This window comes from Nesoenas mayeri (genome assembly GCF_963082525.1).
Source record: "Nesoenas mayeri genome assembly, chromosome: 1".
Taxonomy (NCBI): Eukaryota; Metazoa; Chordata; class Aves; order Columbiformes; family Columbidae; genus Nesoenas; species Nesoenas mayeri.
Genome location: NC_137541.1, coordinates 24,589,555 through 24,610,970, shown reverse-complemented (window position 1 = coordinate 24,610,970; position 21,416 = coordinate 24,589,555). Strand labels below are relative to the sequence as shown.

Here is a 21,416-nt window from a genome sequence, read left to right as displayed (position 1 = left end):
AGAATGAGGTCCTCTAACAAAGTGCAAGTTTGCACAAATTTGCAACTGCATCAAGAGAAGGGGCCTACTGTGGTTACCTTTAAGTCATTTCCATATATACAGCTATATGGTAAGGAGGGACACACAGAGATTTTAAGCCATATATATCCAAAGTACACCCACACAAGAGGCATTCAATTAGCTTCAGTGCAGGCTTGCCAGGTTACCACCACAGGACCAAGAGCTCCAGTCACCTTCTCCACTTCTCCCTTCACTTGTGAACCCAGGAGATGACCTTGTAACATGATGATGTACAGCCTTCTTTTGCAGTTGGAATTTGTAACTTCCACAAGCAGCGTTTGTAGAGCCTCTTCAGACTGGACACTCACTCTCACTTGGGACAGTAACGGCTCTTCGTGGCCTCAATTGTGTCTTCACAACAAGGGGAAGAATGTGGAGAAGCAAACCAAAAACCCAGCCTATCAAACTCCTTCAACCTAGGAAAAATGTCCTCTAGTATTTGTGAAATGTTGGCTTGGTTAGATGCACAGCCTCCCTGAAGCACAGTTTACACCTGTAGTTTACAACTGCAGTGCTGTTTCTCTAGTGTTCATATCTTGAGCTGTGGGAAAGGTGTGTGGGATAGCTGAAAAGTGAAGAGGCTGTAAAATGCAAGGATCCTGATAGTCTGTCGATAATCTGGTCATCTCTTCAGATCAAGCAACACCATTCAGTGAATGTGAGAAAGGCAACGGGGCTCCAGCAACCACATCCCCTCTCTGCCTTCCCCTCCCTCCGGGTGGGGGTCCCTGTGGGACCTGACTCGCAATATTCCCCTGAACTTGTGGCAAAGGTATTTTTCAGCCTTATCATTATCACTAACTTTGACATCAACATATCCAGGCCAATGGTAGAAGACTTTGACATCTCCTTCTCATAGATATTCTATGTAATTATGAGAGTTCTTCATGTTCCCTGACAGAATCAAGGAATTTGTAGTTTGTTTATTAATTTTTTCCTCAGGATTTTGAATATTAAGTGCCTTGCCAAGGAACTTTTGGGGAAGGTCCACAGTACAATATATTAACAAGAGGTATTCTAAATTAACTGGATTTGATGTAAGGTCATCCCTTTGAATGCACGATCAAACCTACTTTTTTCTTCCTTTTTATAAAACATATACAATTCAATAAAAAGTCCACATTTAATCAAATAAGAAAAAACTATGAAAATATCATCCAAACAAAAACATTACAATTTGTTATATTATGAATAAAGTGAATACAAAGACAACTAAATTACAAATTCCAGAAATAGAGATTTTTCCTTTTATTTATCATGCATAGATTTAAAAAAAAAAATGTAATATGTAATAATATAAACTTGCAACTATTATATTTTTAAGTATAGACCTGGTGAAAGGATTTCTAGCAACCATAAATTCTAGCATGTCTGGTGTTCTTCTATATTTATCACTTTATTTCTTGTAAGTTCATGCACCTTCTCCCTTGCTTTTTTTTTTTAAAAGAAAATATATTCTACTATGATACTCTAATAAAAATATTCTGATAGCTGAATTTTGCTTTTATGTATAAAAGAGCTCCAACAGCTACAGTATTTAGTTTTTATTTACATCAAATAAACATTGCACAAGCAATTTTAAACCAATTAGAGATTTAGCGAGCAAGGGATTAAACGAAGATTGGGTCCCAAAGTAAGAAATCAATAAATAATTGATACTCAAATATGATGCTTTTAATTGTTACTTATCTTATACTTGTGAACAATTTATCAAAACGATGGAAAGACCCCTACAAAAGACTAAGTTACAATGCCTACTCTTCCCCAACTGAAAAAGTGCATTGAGAATAACCTTTCTAAGCTTTGCTTGAGGGAAATGAAATGCCTTCTGAGGGTTGCGGTGGCTGTTTAAATACTCTGTGTAAAGCTACAATGAATCTCTATAGGAAAGCAAAATGTCAACAACAAAAAATGTGAGCTAACAAACCCTCTATTTTTGAATTATTATAAATGCTAGAAAAAATAAATTAAAAGGGTTGTACTTACAGGAACGTCAACATATTTTGCAGCTGCTTTCACCTTTAGTAAATCAAAAATAAAACAACACATGGTAAGTGCTTATTGCTACAGATTGTGCACAATTTCAGAGTTATGCACAGATACAAGAACAGAACCACTATGAATCCAAATACTTACAGTGAATGAAACTAATGATGAGAAGAAAGTGCCTTCATCGTACCTTGACAATTTAGACAGCACACCTTCTAACACTGAAACAACCTGAAGGAAAAGCACAGAGAAAAATCTAAACACACAATATGAGAAGTAAATATTTTGTATGAGAATCTGAGTTCTTCTTCCTTGGATTTTTATTGTTCAGTAGGGCAAAGCAAACTGTAAATTTGATCATTTTCTCCATCTCATGAAGTGCTGAAATCAAGGACAACATTCTTTACTCAGCTTCACTTATCAGTTGAACTGATGGAAAATGTTGAATCGCTGCACAAACAGAAATTCAACTCCAAAATTCTCCTGAGGTGGGTCTGCTACCTAATACCACTTTGCTGCTTCTGGAAATGGTTAAATATAGGACTATGTGTACCCAGCATGTATTTTGGGTATAAAACACTCATTATTTTCTAGCACCACAATTTCTAAGATCACAGCTTCAAAGATGATGGAGCACAATTGTTAAAGGTGGTGATCTTGATATCATGTTCCTCTTTGCTACTGAACAGAAACCCAGCCTTGATTTCACTCAGCAGTGTAATAACATGAGTCTTTTCTGTCAGCTCATCTTCAGCAACAGCATGTGCTGTTGAACTGCTTCTACACAGGCAAGAAGGGGCAAGTAAATGTAGGCCCCAAATCTCTGGTATGGTGCTGTTCCTCTCCCCCACACTTTCACCTGTGATTCTCCATGTAGTGTGACTACTCAGCAAGTGGCATGAAAATATGCTTTTGCCCAAATTCATTTCTGACAAAAAAAATCTTATTAATTGCATTATTTATAGCCTTAATGTTTAAACTCTCCCAAATTAGCTTTAAAACAAACAAATCCTCTTCTCATGTCCCTCTGTGATGTTTTGTTGCTCTAGTAATTGGTGGTACATAGCATAAAATATCTCTCACCTGTTGTATTAATGCACATTTATTTTACACATATGAATTGCTTTCCAGTTTATATAAAGATTGTTTTAAAAGTCATCCATTGCTCCAAATACAGTCATTCCCACAGCCATGAGTATCATTTTATGAGTGTGAGGACGGAACAAAATTCCATCTGGCATGCTGTTAATGGGCACTGTAACAGTGTCACAACAGTGTCACCTCCAGAGGAACTGAGATCATCACTTCACAATAAGCCCTGCTCTTAACAGTTCAAGGAGCAGGAGCAAGTGCAAACCTACATGTGTCATTTATCAATCTAACCTGTCATATTTACAGTGATTAATTAAGACACCAGTATGTAGGTGCCAATCAAGGAATAAAACCACATCATGAGAGAGAGTGGCAGTTGTTTCAGCATCCCTTGCACAGGATAATTACAGTCCCCTTATTAGACCAAATACCAGCTTCCTCCTTTGCCATTGTATGCCTGCGAGAAGCTGCTGTTCGTACTTTAACTCATTTTATCTGACTGGCAAGAATTCTCTCTGCAGAAGGGTGTTCAGCCTCATTGTACAAAGATCTGCTATGGAAGGGGCTGATCTCACAAACAACAAGGGGTTCACAAATGGTTCCAATCCAAGTGGGACACAAAAGAACAGAGAGTAAAATGTTGCAGTGTCAAAGATGTCCGTATAAATGAAGGGTTTAGTTACAAAGCTGGAAACTTGTCTTCTGAGATCTCAGTGTAATGAAATGAGAAGCTCTAAGAGCATTCCTCTGTATACCTCACATTCTCTGAGTTGGTTACCCTGAGACAGACTGTGCCTTGTTTCATTGTTTTGTGCTATTCCTGTGATTTTTTAAATGTTTTAGCTTGGTAAGTCTCGTGTACAAAATGCACAGTGTAGTCTTTATCAAGTAAAGTCTTACTGAAGTAAGACTTGATAAAGACTTTTCATTTTCACAGATGACTTGCAGTTAAAAATAATTATTGAAACACTTATTTCACTGCAACACAAATGAAATAATACACATGCAAAGGCTAAAAAGTAATTAAAATATATCTGATGAAAAAAATGAACACAGATAGATATTATGCACATTGATGTGCATTTTTCCTGGGCAAAACCAAGAGTGAAACATCAGCCTTTCTCTGTACCCTCAGAGGCTTTCTGCCTTGAAACAGAAGCACTCAAGATGTCACTGGCATTTCACATTCCAAGTGAGGAGAGAGCAGTTGTTTCTAATCATCAGCCAATGACACAGAATATTTGCTTCCTGTTCCAAGATCTCAACCTCTTATAATGGTATATGTGGCACCTAATAATGCAAATCCCCCTGTATTGATGGCAATTGTCTCTAGAATTTCTTGTGCATACATGCAGGAGTAATATGACTGTTTTCTTCCTTCTGCTATAATCTCAGCTATTAAAAAAAAAAAAAGGAAAAAAAAGAAAAAGGTTTAACTTTTATGATTTTCCCTGATTAAATTCTCCTTTCTTCCTCTTCAGGAACACTAAATCCATAACCTGACAGGTCATTTCAGAGTGGTGACAGGCAGCATGTAAAATTCAAAACTGTAGAGTTGAACCATTTGTAGTTAATGTATCCATCAACCCTTCACTTTAGAGAAAAAATGTGTGTGTTTTTTACACATTTATCAGTAAGTAACACATTTTGCTTAAATTTCTACAGTCATTCTGCAAAAAACTTCCTTTTCAATGCCTGTGCAAGCATGGTGGATATCAATCCAAAAGGAGATTCCTATCCCCCCACCCCTGCCAGCAAGCTGTAACAAGTGAAAATGAAGGCATGATGAAAATATGAATTTTTTTTCTCCACTAACTTGCAAATTGTAAATCTACAGCTTATTTCTCCTATTTTGAAAGTCAGATATTTCTGGGTAATTTGCAATGCATAGAAAACAAAGTGTGTTACAAAATCTTGCTGTTCTGTCACTATCTGCTGTGTCCTTCAAACTATTAGGGACTGAAAGGTTTTCTTTTATACTAAACACTTGAGACTTTTGCTGGAGTAGAGGTGCTACAGTAACATAAGACATTGTTTAACTTGGTTTTTCAATTATTCTCCAAGTAGCCATATAATGTCAAAACATCTTTTCTTTTCAAATATAAAAACCGCTACAAAGTAGATTCCAAGAAACAGCAACTTATACTATAAATTATTTTTAAACTAAATGGTTTGTAAAACAAAATCTCATTAAACAGTTATACCGGTACTCTGGATGTTGTCCATCTTTAAATACAAAATTTAAATAGGACTTAGTGATAGGAATAAATCTTTGATGTGAAAAATTGAACAAAAAATAAAACATGCTATTACATAAGCTAATATTGACATAATTAAGTCCTGCCACTTCTACTAGCTGCTAGCAGTTCTTATCTATAACAGAAACACAGAGGAGAAACTTATCCAATTAGCAAGTTGCAGGGAAATTGTCTACCTTATGGGTTATAAAATTTAATTTTGTAAATTCATTATAATTTGCATGACTATTATTTACAAATCATGTTGCTGTCTGCCAGCCTCATTGTGTACAGAAAAACCGTGATATTGAAAGACATTACAGAAGTTCAACAGAGATGCATTTTTCTACTTTATTATAAATTAAAATCTAAATCGTTTTACCTTTGAAACAAGAAGTGAAATAATTTCTTTAACAGTTTCGTCAATCAAGTCGTCTATTTTTGAATGGTATTGTTGCTGTATTTCAAAAGATAAAGAAGCATTAGCATGTTTATGAACACACACTTTTGTCATAAGTCATAAGTGGTACAAAGCTGATAACCCTGCCAGATCAGATTTACTTAAAATTATCATTTTGAACATCAGAAGAACAAACCCTTGAAAATGATCCACCCAATCAACACTTTCTTACATTCTGTGTTGAAAATTTTCCCATGTACACTGTTGAGTTAAGCAGCTAATGGGGTTATTATTTAGATGAATTGAGTTCTTATTCTTATTCAGGCGAAGGAATGTGAAGGATACTTTTTGTCTTCTCCTATATAATTAAGGTGGCCATGTATTTTTTTTTCTAAAGGGTTGGTTTAGCTGGAGAAGCAGAAAAGACTAGAATAAGATTTAATTAATACAGCATTTCATGTCTGACAACTCTCATTCATAAGTTATTTTAAATGTCCTCTAGAAATAAAATGAGCTCCAATTGTTAATCCCAAAAGAGCCTTTCTATTAGCACAGTGAGCTGCAGTTTATACAAATCTTACAATATGCTCAAGCAAGGGCAAAATTAAAATTTCATCAACAAAGTAGAATAGATGGTAACAAATTAATAGGCCATAAAAGGCATCATAAAATAGACTTCATTCTCCATAGCCTTTTTCTTTTGCTTTTTCACAAAAAAAAAAGGTGCCTTTAAGTAAATGCTTTTAAAATAAATCTGAAAGACTTTTTAGATAATACTACAGAGTTCCCTCCTGAAATTAGCAGGAACTAGGGATCCCATTCTATCAAGGAGGCACATCAATTTAAACAGTAATTCTTCCTTTAGAAGCATTTATCTGACAGGAAAGATTGTCCCCAATAGCCACTTCACGGAAAATGTGACTTGTAAAGACTAACCCTATCTTCATAGTTCAAGGCTCCTTGGAACAGTTAACAGCATAATGCTTGGAGAAAAAGTACTGAGGTCAGTATAAACATTAGCCTAACTTAGCAGCTGCCAGCTGAATAGTTTCTAGAGTTCCAAGTTTTTAAAGGCTATTTTTAATCTGTCTCAGATTGTTGCCATACAAACCAAAACATTAAATCTGATCTTCTTAATATATTTAGGAATGATTTTCTAAACGTCACATCTACTGAACCTAAGAAAGAATAAAACTATCAGATATGTTTACCCACACATATGTATCTGTTACAGATACCAACACCATGCATGTTAATTTTTGGTTTTAATTTCTTTTAAAGTTTAAAAATGGTTGGAAAATGCAGAGACACATATCAGAAGAACATCAACAAACATCTCAGAAGAGTGAAATAACATATTAGAAATACATCAAATAATTTTCCATAGTGGCAGAAATATTTTATTCTAATCATATTAATGCCTTGGCCAACATAATATTCTCTTGATCTGCTAAGGAGTTAAATCATCCCAAATGGTTGGATATCTGTTATTTGCACAGTCTTCAGAAAGTAATGGTTTATTACTCTTTGAAAACAATAAATAATGATGTTCCCACGGATGCATGTCAAAGCTATAGGTAATCCTATGATGTATGCAAAATCACAGTTGTCACTCCCATAAAGTGTCTGCAACTTACCTCCACGGTACATTACATTAATGGAACAATGTATATTCCAAGGCCATGGTTTTCTTTGTTTGGTTTTTTTTCACCACTAGGCAAATACAATTCCATAGGAATGGAATATAATCACTAAGCAATTTCACTTGTGACCAAGAAAACCAAGAAGTAAACCAAATTATTAAAAAATCAAATCAAGCTTCCAAAATAATTATATTTGTTTAGAAATAATATTTGATATTTTTATTTTGGATTTAATTTCCTTTTTTTCCAAGATTTTGCAAACTACAAAATCATAATTTTTTTAACCCACACCTCCCCAATGCCACCTTCTACTAACACAGCACCCCTGACAAAACAGAACTTCAGATCCTCATGCAAGATTATTTGACTCCAGGAGACAGGTTTTTAAAGAGTGCAACTGTTGTAGGACTAATGACAAAATGGTATGAGCTGACAAGGTTGTGTGCACAATCCTAAAATCAGGATCTCTAGGACTGCAGCTTTTCTACTTCTGCGAAGGTTGCTGGGTGAGAGCAGACAAATCCTCATCCCTTTTCCAAATGCATTTATGGGTAGTTGTGCCTTTACACTTCTGTTCTGCTGGCTGATGTGATCACCATCCACATGGACTCTGAATCCTGACCAGTCAGCTCCCACAGCTAAATTATTTGAATACACATTGTGGAGCATCATCCCAAACCCCCTGAAGGGGCCTCTGCCTTTCCAGCTGCCCTAGAGTAATTCCCAGTAAAATAAGAAATCCAGGTGCAGGTGTGGGAGCCACATGGGAGAAAACTGCATTTAGTGGCAAAGCATGTCATGGCATGTAACCAAACCAGACTGGCTTTTCAAGACAATTTGGCAGGTCATAGTAACACAGAATGTCCTGAGTTGGAAGGGACCCATAAGGATTGAGTCCAATTCCTGTCCCTGCATATGACAACCCCACAGTTCACACGGTGTGTCTGAGGGTGTTGTCCAGTCTCTTCTTGAACACTGTCAGGCTTGGGGCTGCGACACCTCCCTTAGGAGCCTGTCCCAGTGCTCCACCACCCTCTGGGGGAAGAACCTTTTACTAACGTCCAACCTAAACCGCCCCTGATGCATCTTTCTGCCATTCCCTCGGGTTCTGTCATTGGTTGCCAGAGAGAAGAGATGAGCGTCTACCCTTCCTCCTCCCCTTGTGAGGAAGCTGTAGCCACCATGAGGTCTTCCCTTACGTTCCTTTTCTCCAGGCTGAACCAAGTGACTTTAGCTGCTCCTCATACAGCTTCTGGTCTAGACCCTTTACCAACTTTGTAGCCCTTTTCTGGGCACTCTCTAGTAGTTTAATATCTTTTTTATCCTGTGGTGCCCAGAACTGCACACAGTGCTCCAGGTGAGGCCGCACCAGTGCAGAGCAGAGCGGGACAATCACCTCCCTCGCCCCGCTGCACCCAAGGACACAGTTGCCCTCTTGGCTGCCAGGGACACTGTTGGCTCATGTTCAACTTGCCATTGATGAGAACCCCCAGATACCCCTCTGCAGAGCTGCTCTCCAGCATCTCGTCCCTCAGTCTCTATGTACAGCGAGGGTTGCCATGTCCCAGGTCTTCCCAATATGGCTCACTGCTCCTAGTAGCAGCCTCAGTATTATCATTAGAAAAGAGACAAAGTATTTTAGTGCCTTTTGACAGTTGTGCTTTTGGGAAAGAGAGGAGATTGTTCATAAATGTTGTGCTTATCACCTGAGAACTGTAAGTTGCACAATTCTACAATATATTCAATTTCTTTTTCCATTCTACCTCACTACGTCCCAATATTGGAGTTAGCTTTATTAATTACTTCTTTTTTTTTTTTTTTTTTTTTAAGATTTTTCAATATAGCTTTCTTTTGCATGTTTTAAGGTTGCACTGCCGTGAAAATAAATTGTACATGATCATCTGAACTGAAACTGCTACTGCCAATATATAACAATATTACATGTACATTAAATTGTCTCTACACTTTTTACTATCAAATCAATTATAATCCTCTACTACTTACGCAGTTAAATGAGTTTCCCCCTTGAATTTTATAACTCAAATAGCTTCAGAAACAAAGTTCATAAAATTAAAGGCCACTTCTCGTTTCTATAGACATATTATACAAAGCACTGGCTGTGGCACATTCCACTGAAACAGAACTCACTTTTCTCCAAACTGAAAAGTGTATCTCTGTTCTTTTTATAAGCATGATAGGGTACTAGGAGGATGGAATTCTGAAACAACTAAAATAGCTTCTATACACGTTCTGCTATGCAGCACTCAATAGCATAGTCCAATGGCATTTACTACTACCCAGTTACACAAAAGAACAAACAAGCTCTGGCTCAGATCTAAAAATCTAGTTCAGATCTAATGACTTGTCAAGCTAAGAGGTCCCAGAAATATTCTCTATCTGATTCTTGCCCCCAGCAATATTTCCTGTGTGATTCTTACCTACCATACTCAAAAATGTGAATGTTGCTAGAAGATTGCAGCATCTAGATTGCGAAGTTTTAAGTTAATAGGTTTTAAAATATTTATCTCAAATAACAAAAGCTGAAAAATCTCTGGATGATTTAATGTTGTGTCACAGAAAAGGTTTTCCTTACTGCTGCTACTGGTTTGACTTGGGATCCATGGACTGTAAAGGAATAGCACCTGTTGGCTTCTGGTTCAGGAAAGAAGGAAATGGGATACTGTTCACCATACAAATACCCAAGATTACATACCCTGAAACTAAGAAGACAGGTGGGCAACTGTTTTAGAAATAGCTCCAACCAGTGAGCTACTTAGCTGTCTTGCTGTACGCTTCCCCTGTACTCCATGAAGTGCCATTCTGGTTGTCCATGAAGCAGGCTGCAGGCACCAACAGTTAGTGTTAGAGATCAGGTGATTCTCCCCTGGACCTGCTTCTCAAACTCTCTTAAGGCAACTGCAGAAAGCATCCACCCAGGTGAGCTCTCTTCAAACACAAAGTCATGATCCTGCCTGTAGCAAACTTATGCTGTGCTTCTCTTAGGCTTGAAGATAATATTCAGAAGTCAAGGCGGGAAGCCATCCTGAATAGCAGACTTTGAGACTCTTTATGAGAGTGGACTTTACTGGAAGACATTTGGGTGAATGGTGAGCAGTGCATGAAGTAACGTAGGAAAATCAGGAAAAATAATAAAATCTAAACTCTAAACTCAACGTGCTGATGGCTAACCACGACCAGAAAACCCTCATTACATGTTAAGTTATAGTTGCCTCCCATCTGACAACACAGGGCGAAAACTTCTGCAGCTGACTCTACTTGAACAAGATATACAACTGCTTATAGCTCCATATAGGGAATGAAAATAGCACACTGTATCCAAGGAAATGTTTGAATCTAATAATCTAATTAAATAACAACTTCCACCACTTGAGGAATAAGTTCTAGAAACTGTCAGGTGGATATTCAGTGAACGTTTACGTGAATGAACAGCCCTTTAAAAAAATTTTAACTTGGGCATTATGGAATACTTTCCTTGACTGGCATAAAAGTCCACGTTTGAGACTAAAACGAAAATAAAAGAGGATAAGGGAAAGAAAGGTAATACGCAAAAGGTTTCAAAACCAAGCGGCTAAGAGTAACTGGAAATGCCAGAGCTCCTATAGAGAAGTCAGAGATGCAACTGTTTATGTTATGAGATGCTCTCCTGCCTTCTTTGACAGATGGGGAGATTCCAGAAGCATTTCACTCAACAAATCTTGAAGTGTTTCAAACAATTATGATAACAGCTACAAGCAACTGGAAAGCCACTTTTTTCTTAATTTTCTAAAAAAGCCTTGGGAATGGAAAAAACTGGTAGATAATAATTCAAAGTTTATGAGAAAGAAGGAAGTTTCCCCATAATCTGATAATTTATGATATGTGAAAAACTTGAGATTCCTTTTGTTTATTAGATGAATTGGGATGAAGATTAACTTGGGGACTATGAAAGAAATATGTATTTCATCACAGGTATGCCAAATAGTCAAACTCTTGCACTGAAAAGAAGCACTGGAAGCATTTAGGGTCACGGTCAGGCCTAGAAGGGAACAAGGGCTGTATTTCTGCTTTGGCATTGTGAAGAGTGTATGATGGAGCTTGAAAATGTAGAGAATGGGAAGATTTCAGAAGAGAATCTGGTAAGGGTCTGCAGTCCAAAAGGCAACAGTGAATGCTGAACTTTGTCTCTGAGGGGGACTGGCTGGACGAGGCATCATCCAGAGCAGGTGAGAGGGATGGAATGACTGTAGAGAATGAGGCTACACCATCTGTCTGCAGGTCTTCATGGAGGTATTGGTATTGCCTTTCCCCTGGTATCTTCTTACCCTAAGGAAGGGTGTGCATGTGTGTTTGCAGGGTATTGCTCAGACACTAAGATGAACTGGCAGAATCAGCATAAGGTGAAGAGTTGACAGTCTGGTTTAAAACTGACGAGTCTCAAATGAGTGGTTTGCTGTTCTGCTCCACTGAGAGGTGAAAGAGTTGAGAGCTTTGTGACCCAGTAAGGCAGGACATTTCGTCTAAAAAGTACAAAGAGTGAAGAATTCACCTGGAACCACCTTCAGAGGATGAACAAGGAAAGATGAATTGAGAACCTGATAATCAGTTTGTAGCAAGGTCGGGCTGTAAACGGATTCTGAGGGCTAGGCTAACAAATTACCAAGAAAAGCAATATTACCATTTAAAATAAAACTGGCTGTTAATAACCAAATAAAATATGTAGGTTAAAAAACAATGAAAAGGCACTTACCCATTGACTAGCAAACTGGTTCGTGGCATGGAAAACCAAAATGAAAAATAAAGATGACAGGGTAGAACAGGAAAATGATGAATGTCTCATTGAATTTGAAAAAAAAAAAAAAAAAGACAATTCTATTGAATACGCTAACTTAAAAAGATGAGTCAATAAAATGAAGAGCACAGTACAGAAATGCAAAAATCAACACAAACAGTATAATTAAAAATGTAAATGTGAAACTGCTCAAAGCAGACATAGTTTTTTGTTGCCAAATTCTAACAAATTATTATACCTTCTCCCCAAAACCAAATCACACAAAATTACACTGCTAATGCATTAGCACAGCAAGAACAGTTTTAATTTTATGTTGGTGATCTCACCAGTCTACGTAGGATGTCTTTTTTCAATACACAGATTATTCTCACCCAGAGTGACAACACGGGAAGGACAGTAGTCAGTAAAGCCTACATGTCCTTCAACAGCACATCAGTGCTCCACTGTGGAGCGTCCACAGTTCTGGGAGCAAACTACTGCCAAAAAGGTCCCTGTCCTTGAAGACCAAATTAAAAAATCCCATTAAACTACCTGATTATTTCTTTCCTCTATTTTCAGCATGTACACAGGCATCGGTATATGAGCCATTTAAAAAAAAAAAATCCTTACTTATTTAAAACCTGTCTGCAAAGGACAATGTTTTGGCTCTATTTTAATACTACAAAAGAATTCTGAGCAGTTTCTCTGCTGCAACCCAAGAGAAATTTTCAGAATTACTGTGAGTCAAGAAATCCTGTTAATGTTCAACAGATTCACAGGTCAAAGCAGATAAATTCCAGAAGCAGTCTGTGTCTTTTCTGGCAGAAGATGAGGGGTTGTGTCTTGCGTGATGCTTCTACGGAGCAGTCTATGCACGCTCCTGTACAAACAGCTACATGACACATTTCAGCTAGTTTGAAATTAATCTGCAGTGTGAGACATTTCAGATGAACTGAACACGGGAATGAAATATACAAAATTCCACTTACCTCTTGCCCCCCATCCAGTATGCAGAGTTTAGCCGTCTGTTTTTTGGCATCAACTAAGACATTAAACATTGTACACAGAGAAGAAGGGATCCGCAAGTCTGTTGATTTGTTTGTCTTTTGCAGCTTGAGTTCAAATGCAATTCTTGTTCTGTTTATTAAAACAAAATTCATAATATGAGTCTCTGTGATAATTCTGACCAATCAGTGCATAACTGTATAAACCTTACAAAACATGTTAGCTTAATAATGTACATGCACGTGAGAAGAATTTAGAATGCAAAATATACACCCATTCAGTAAACAATTGCATTGATGGTAGTCTCAAGGTTCTGTCTGCTTTAGCTAATTCAGTTGAATAATAAAAGTATTATCTTCTTGCCTACCAGGTAACAATATACCTAACTTCTATGATGCTTAAGAACAATTTAAAGCAACAAGAATACCCCACATTTTCCAGCTTTCCTATGTTAAAATGTAGTTTATCCTACCAAATACTCACTTATAAGAAATATAATTATGAATCCTCTTTTGGCTTTAATAGAAAAGAGAATTTTATTGAAGAAAAGGAGATTGTTATTAAGCAAATATTAATATTTATATTGAAAAGAAAGATGCATCAGGAGATACATTATACAAAAAACCTCTTCTCACACCAGTCTAAATAAGGAGCAATGTCATCAAAATAAATTATGATAGTTCAGAATACATAAATATAAAAGTAATGTTTTATTTCCACTCTTATTTTCAAATCTGGATGCCAGAAACTGACACACAATTTTAAGAAGATGGGAATAGAAGCATCCTATTTCCATTTTAAAAATTCTTATACATCCTATTAGTATCATGATGAGAGTTATAATAGAATAGTTCCATCATTCTTTTCCAAGTTGCTACTGTCTAATACAATCCATCCTAGTGATAAAATTTACTTTCTTTGCTACTTGATGTACAGTATCTTTGACAACACTAAAACATACTTAGTGTATTAATACTAGTATATTATGTATTAACTCTAAAATATTAATCCATTTTATGCATTGACACTAGGATCATTATGTAATATTAAACCTTCACTTATTGCCACCTGAATCTTCTTATTTTATACAAAAGCAAGCACCAAATATATCATGATTGGTATCACAGACCAAAACGTGATCCATAAGGAATTATATTTTAATGTCTCTGTTAATAACTCTCTTCTCTGCTTCTGGTTGTGATCCTGGCAGTGAGCCATTTTTAATTTATTTTGTGTGTGCCATTAAAATCCACACAGTCAGTTCTGTATGGTACAAAGTTTTGGATAATGACAATGTGGCATTAGATTTACTGCCCAGGAGAAATCCAAGTATTTATATTAACACAAATGCTTTTCCCACATTAATCTGTAATAATCTTTACAAAAAGACATAAGATGAATTTGAAAATATTTATTTTTCAATACATTATTTTAACTAGCACTTATTATATACATCTTTGTATTTTAGTCCTGTTGATAAGAGTCTCAGTGTAAAGATTTTTTTTTCATTTTTTTCCACGCTCAAAGTTAATATAATCAATACACTATTGCATCTCAGTGCTACTCCTTTTATGGTTGTTAGGAGTAAGATTACACAAATAGTCTTCCAGCCCTTTGAGATTTCACCATTTTTCTAAGATCTGTTATATATTTGTAGTTGACTGAGCTTCTACGCCAAATTCTTTAGAACAGGTGGATGCAAGCTTACATGACTTCAATTTCAGTAGATATTGTCTCTTATCTACCTTTGCTACAGAGCTTAAACTTTTATTCTGTTCACTGTATCATCCCCCTTCCAAAATCAAGTACACATGTTTGTGAAATGCTTCTGCCTTTTTTACCATGACTTCACCACTGTAGCTCAGACAATAGGCTCATATACTAAGCCTGAGGGTCTCCTTGTGTGTAAGATGTTTAATAGAAAATAATAAAATACTGTGTTACCAGATTTAAACCTTACCAGACTTTAAAGTTTCTCTGTTTCTTTAGCCTTCCTTATTGATGTTTTATATTTTCTGATTGACTTTATTAATTGTCTACAAACTTTCTTTATTTCTTTCCTTATAATTCTATTTTTATATATTTATATATATTTTTAAAATCAGTATTTTTATGTGTCCAGACTAAGCTTTCTCTGTATGCGGGATCATGGCTTCTGAAGCACCTAATAGGAAATCCCTTCTGAACTCAATGGTATGTACTGAAATATATGGCAGAGATCTTTTTAGATCACCTATGCTTAATTTTAAAGAATATACCCTAATTATAAGATAGAGCTCAAGAAAAAAAAAAAACAACCAACATTATGTTTTATACAATTTCCAGAAGCTTAGCAATATAAAACTTGGTTTCTGTCAGATGACTTACAGATAGCCTTCCTTTGTTTATTGCATAATTGCAGAAATGCTGTATACTCTAGTTTGTAATATGTATCTTAGAGACAGTACTCTAAAATAGCAACAAAATTATGTAGTATTAATTAACATAAAGAATAATACAGTAATGGAGAAGAAATATGTACAAATAGAAAAAACCACATTCTAGCAGAATTTTGAGATTTGTTAATATTTCCTAGAAATATGGAATAGAAAAGAGATTTGGTTTATTCACTTCCAAGGGCTGACCCACAATATATGTAGACATTTTTGGTATTTCCTATATGTTGCCAAATTACGGACTGCCAGATGCTGGGAAATACACACAAGTCACAATCTCTTTAGAGCTGCCCCGATTTCTGTGAGAGCATTTTGGTACAGATGTACCTCTTCAAGACAGTAGCGCCACTCCTATGTTTTCAAATCTCTCCCAATTTTTAATTGATAATTTCAACTGTACCTTTTAACGCAGGCTTCTATCATGTCAGTGGCCATGAGTTTAAGTCTCTGCTCTAAATGATGGGCAAATTCTGGTTCTGGCCAGTGAAGATCAAAAACAAACATTTGCAGAGCATCCAGTTTCCAGAAAAGATCTTCTGATGTAGCTGAGCCATTGCTATAAGAAACAAAACAAAACAAAGTCCCCAAGAAATAGAAGATAAATGTATGATGTCTACCTCAGTTGCCGCAGAATTATCTAAGGTAATAAGATTTCCTTATCACACCATTCTCCTCCTTCACTTCACTGTATCTCATAGCACAGTTGCTCTTATTCCAAGAATGCGAAAATGTTCATGGAAAGTTTTAAATGACTTTGATTAGGATGAAAATAGCAAAGTTTTCTCATCTGTTAGCTGAGAAATAAGACAGGCTAGGGAGGTAGACGGGATGATGTGGAACATGGAAAATGAAGCAGCTCAAAGTTCAAATTGACAGGAAAAATAAAGGGTACAAGAGTTATTAATTAGTAAGGACTTTTTCAAATCAGTGAAGATTCTGCATATATGTTTTCTTGCCTTCATAACTCTGGTAGATAAGCCTACCAAAGAAATGAGGATGCTAGTAGCAATATTGTAAAATGGCTACCAGACAAATAGTCCCTTGATAAATGCTTATTAATTGTAACTGAGGGAATAACATCAGAGCCCAGTGCAAAAAGAGAACAGACACCATTTAGAGAAATCAGTGTACAAACAAAACAGGGGATTAATATGGCTCTATGCCATCTCAGATTGTCCATGTGGTTTTAAAGATCTTCTTCCACCCTGAACTGATTGCTAAATTCAAATACATTTGTTTGTGATAAGATAAAACAATGTAAGGCTAATCTTAGCAGTAACTAAGCAGTTATACTTCCACTGTCATTGTGGATTAATTACATTTTCATGATGCATTGTATTGCAATACCTGGATTATTGTTTAAAGACAGCCATACTACGCAACACAGCATTCAGGATATTAGTGACACAAGCCAGCGAAACTCAGCCTGAGAGTCCCATTTCAGAGACAAATAGTTTAAATATGTCACTACTGTTATATTCTTCTGCCTCATGACAAAGGGACAGCATTATCAAAATGTTAAGGGATCCCAGCTCTCATGGAAGAAGTCAGTGAGTGTTGAGTGTGTTGAGAACAGAGCAGGGTTGGATTAAAAAAACAAACTAAAAAACCAAAAAGGACCTCTGCTATCTGACCAGCTACTGCACCCTCAGCCAGCAGCAACACCACCGCCCCACACCGGGTCAGCATAGATAGCGGGTGGTGAAATGAAGCCAAGTGACCAACCCTGACTTCAGCTGTGGCTTCAAAGGGCACATGTTTCAATGTCTTCATTATGCATAGCAGGATATTGTGCAGTTTTAGACAGGTTTTTTTTGATATCATGCATATTTTCCCCACTTATTTAAAACAGTAATTGTTAATTTTTCATTGCATTTTGCTCCTGAAAGAAAACAGCAGGAACAGGAAAAACACCTGTGGGACTGCTAAGATTACAACTTGCACAGGGATGTTACCCGTTAAGGTTGAACCTGAATAGGGAGCACTCTTACACACTGCTAAGTTTAATTAAGAAATAGAAATAATGAATCACCAAAACTTCTCAGAAAGTTTATAACCCTGTTAGACTGTTTCTTAAGTTATATGATAAGCAAATACTGAAGACTTCATTACACCTGCTGTGTACACTGGCAGTGAGTGAAGTTGTAGAGGCTACATTATACACATTATTTGATTCAAAAGAGACTAAGTCAATTTTTGAAATGACTGCAGTAAAAGAAGAAGTTAAATTATATAGGGACAGAAACAGAGACAATGTCAGCATATAATTACAGTTGATAAGCACACATATTTTCTAGAAAACAATCCATACTTTCTCAAGAAACAGAACTACCATTTTTCATCATCAGATCATACAACTTAGCCAATTTTCTTCTTTCCATAGTTTTTTTCTCTTTCATCCAATGGAATTCCAAATGAAATTCTTTAGGACTCAGGACTAATGTGCTCTCAATAACATCAATGTATTCTTATGCACGTTCACTCCCTGGTAGCCACTTAATTTGGTTTTATTAGACTACCAAATGAAGTTCCACAATTACACTAAATGCAATAATGGACACAGGTTCATGAAACACTAATTCATTCTCTGAGAAACTAATTCATTTTTTCTCTTTTCATGTAATTTTAAGCTCCCATCCTTCAATTTTTTATTCAGCAATGATATTTGAATTTGAGTAACATATCATAATAATAAGATGGGGAAGGAAAATAAAGTGCTACAACAGAAACTATTCGTTCCTATTTCACACATCCAGACACAAACATCTAATTTGTTTGTTAAATGTTGCGGAAAACTGGTTTCAATCACCTTGTTACTGCTATTTATACCAGATACTTGTTTTATTTGTATTTTAGGATTTTTCCTGGCCTCTTAATCAGCAAAAGCATTAGAAATAATAGGAATTGCCAGCACATCCCTCAATACTCTGAAGTGGTCATAGAGTCTATAGATTTCCTTTCCTTACTAGGGGCTGGTTATGTCTCTTCAGAAGAAGAGCCAAACTCAGTTTTTAACTCCTGCACTTGAATCAAACCAGTAAAGCATTGGAATCTCCATCCATTATTCAAGAACCTTTTTATTTTAACATGTATAGTAAAGGTACTCCAATCTAATGAATGGAATAATATTGCTCTACAAGGAAACTGAACCAGTATTTTACTTCAAAAACTTTATTCAATATAGCTGTATTTTTAAAATTAAGCACAAACTTCATTGTTTTGCTGGTCAAAACCTCAGGTTTCAGTACTAGTTCTTTCTGCAAAAGGTACTATCTAGTTCTCCACTTTTTAAAATCAGATCATAGCAGTATAAGGTTTCCAAAGATTTAAAGAGGCAAATATTATGCCCATTCTATTTTTTTTTTTTCAAATGGCAATTTAACTTTGTATTTAGTCACACTTTGACTGGGAGAGTGGACCCAGGTATCTCTAGAGGTCCATTTTAACCTAAATTAATTATGCCTTGCATCATGCTGAACACAGCAAAAAAGGTCCAAGACATAATGTTCCTCCAAGATCATCTAGAATATTAAAGTTAGGAGCTGCATACAGCCTCCTAAGCAGTTCACTTATCCACTGACAGCTGAGAGAGGCAGCTTCCTACTAGGCTTGCCAGCTACCTAAGCAGTGACAATAAGTCAAACAGTCCACTAATAAAGCACACTGCCTGCAAGATCAGTACACACACCACTCCAGAGTACACGTAGAATATATTTCTTGCCCAGATGCGAAACCCCATAGGGAAGTTTGGGATATTAAAATATAGGAGAAATATTAAATTTCTAGGGACATTTTCCATTCAAAATCAGCTGGTTTCCTACAAGAATTTGTAGAATTTATCAAGGCAATGATGGTGATTTTATAAATTACTGCAATTATCATTTTTTTAAGGTTATTACTGAGTTACTACTCATTAATGTTTTGTGGGGATTGTTTACAAAACAGGGACCAGTTCTACTTCCTTTATGCTGCCTCAAGACGTATATTCAGGTCTCAGAAAGTCAACTCAGAATTTCTTCAACAGAAGAGGATTTTCATTAATTACAGGATCAGTGTTGCAGTCCCCAACACAGCACTGAAGCGTGGCCCACAAGCACATGGAGAGGTCCAGCAGCAGAGCTCAGACATGTCCAGAGCAGATCCCTTCACATCACCATCAGAGCACTGCGACTGCTCCAGCCAGTCCCTCCTGTCACTTGTTATAGCTGAGCTACAGCAGGAAGAATATACCTGACACATTTCCTTTGATCTTGTCTGCTCTGGCTGGAAGACAAAACAGAACTACTCTCCTGCAAGCATGTATACTATACCATGTTTTCCAAGCCTGGAGTTTTCTTGAACCTGATGTTCGAGACTAGCATCAGATACCAACGGACGACCTCAGGTCTGTATCTACAATATTTTTGGTCAGTGAATCTATGTCATGTCTGCATTGAAAATAAAAATATTATATAAATTAAACCATAAACAACTTAAATCACTCACAAATCTAACTTAAAAGCCTGGTCTAGAAGAGGCAGAGAAATTAAAGTATGAAATGAAACAAAAATGAAATTTAAAGTAGTATATTTGAATTAATGAATAATTAAGGAAAAAAACCTCCTTATTCTGGCTGATTAGAAACTTTTATAGAACATTCAGACTTCTCTGTTCTTTAAGGGTGCTGTCTTCAGCCAAATGGAACAGTAATTCACAGTGTTCTGCATGTCTAGCCAAGGTGTCCTCTGAGTTGTCCTCTCTTGAGACCAATCAACAAAAACAGACTGCTACTCATAACATGTTCCCCTTTTCATATCTCCCTTTCCAATTCCAAATAATAAAAGGTTAAGCCAAAACAACAGAAAATAGGTAATGATCTCCCTAAGTGCTATTATAAGCACCATACAGTAACTCCTGCAAAACATGTGATCAAGGAAAAAAAAAAAGAAACCAGTTAATTAAAAAATATAAATGATCTTCTCTGGTACTGTTCAAAAGAATTGTAGCAAATTTTAAGTGAAAGAGGTAAAAATCTATTTTAATCAATAATGCACACAAATAAATGCCTAACAGTGACTATATTTTAATCTCTTCAGCAAAAGTTCTTAGGTAGGCAAATAACAGCTCTGTTGAATATGAAGGGACTTAAATATGAACATAACAGCATGTACATGAAAATGAACCAAACAATTTTGGAGAATACAAAATCTCTTCCTATTGCAGTCAAAACAGACACAGGACTTAGCATCCTTGGTAGACATTTAACTGTAACTCAGTTGGTTCACAGACTGCTTTTTCTTATTCTTCTTGCCCGTAGATTCTTAATTGTGTAATTCAAATAAATTAATTGCCAAAAATCACCATTTTCAAAGAGAAAGAGAGAAGTTCAGCACAACTTAGTGACATACATAGTCATCTTTTTGCTACAGCATCACCTGCATGGCTGGGAGGAGGGAGCACAGTGGACTGGGAGAGAAAGACTTGTGGCAGTCAGTGGGGAGAAGGATTCACCTGCGATGACTGACAAAGCATGGCCTGGGCTCCTGAACTCGGGTGTCTCTGCTGATGCTACGTACAATACAATATGGCATTCTAGTCCATATAAGATGGGTGTTCATCACATTGAAAGGGAAAAGCGACAGCGACAGGAAACACTGGGTTTCGCTTAACAGGTATTGGACCCTAGGTATTTGGTCACTCCCCACTGAAGAATTTAACTAGGAAGAGGAAGCTTTGTTCTTCCTGAAGAGGATTGGATGGGACAAGTGGGGGAAATAAAACACTCCTTTCTTTCATGTAACAGTGAAA

General features: G+C 36.4%; 1 protein-coding gene across 3 annotated transcripts in view; it reads right to left on the bottom strand.

Annotated features, from left to right (window-relative positions):
- CADPS2 (calcium dependent secretion activator 2) overlaps positions 1–21,416 on the bottom strand; it is a gene marked incomplete at both ends in the record, with an annotated part of 299,698 nt that overhangs the window by 29,091 nt on the left and 249,191 nt on the right. For 2 of the 3 annotated variants that reach the window (XM_080355871.1, XM_080355873.1), the window contains 5 exons: positions 2,047–2,079; positions 2,197–2,280; positions 5,761–5,835; positions 13,179–13,326; positions 16,030–16,185. In XM_080355871.1, the coding sequence (XP_080211997.1) occupies positions 2,047–2,079; positions 2,197–2,280; positions 5,761–5,835; positions 13,179–13,326; positions 16,030–16,185 (496 nt within the window). Of the gene's footprint in view, positions 1–2,046; positions 2,080–2,196; positions 2,281–5,760; positions 5,836–12,168; positions 12,184–13,178; positions 13,327–16,029; positions 16,186–21,416 lie in introns of all 3 variants that reach the window. The other variant, XM_080355872.1, reaches the window with a different exon arrangement.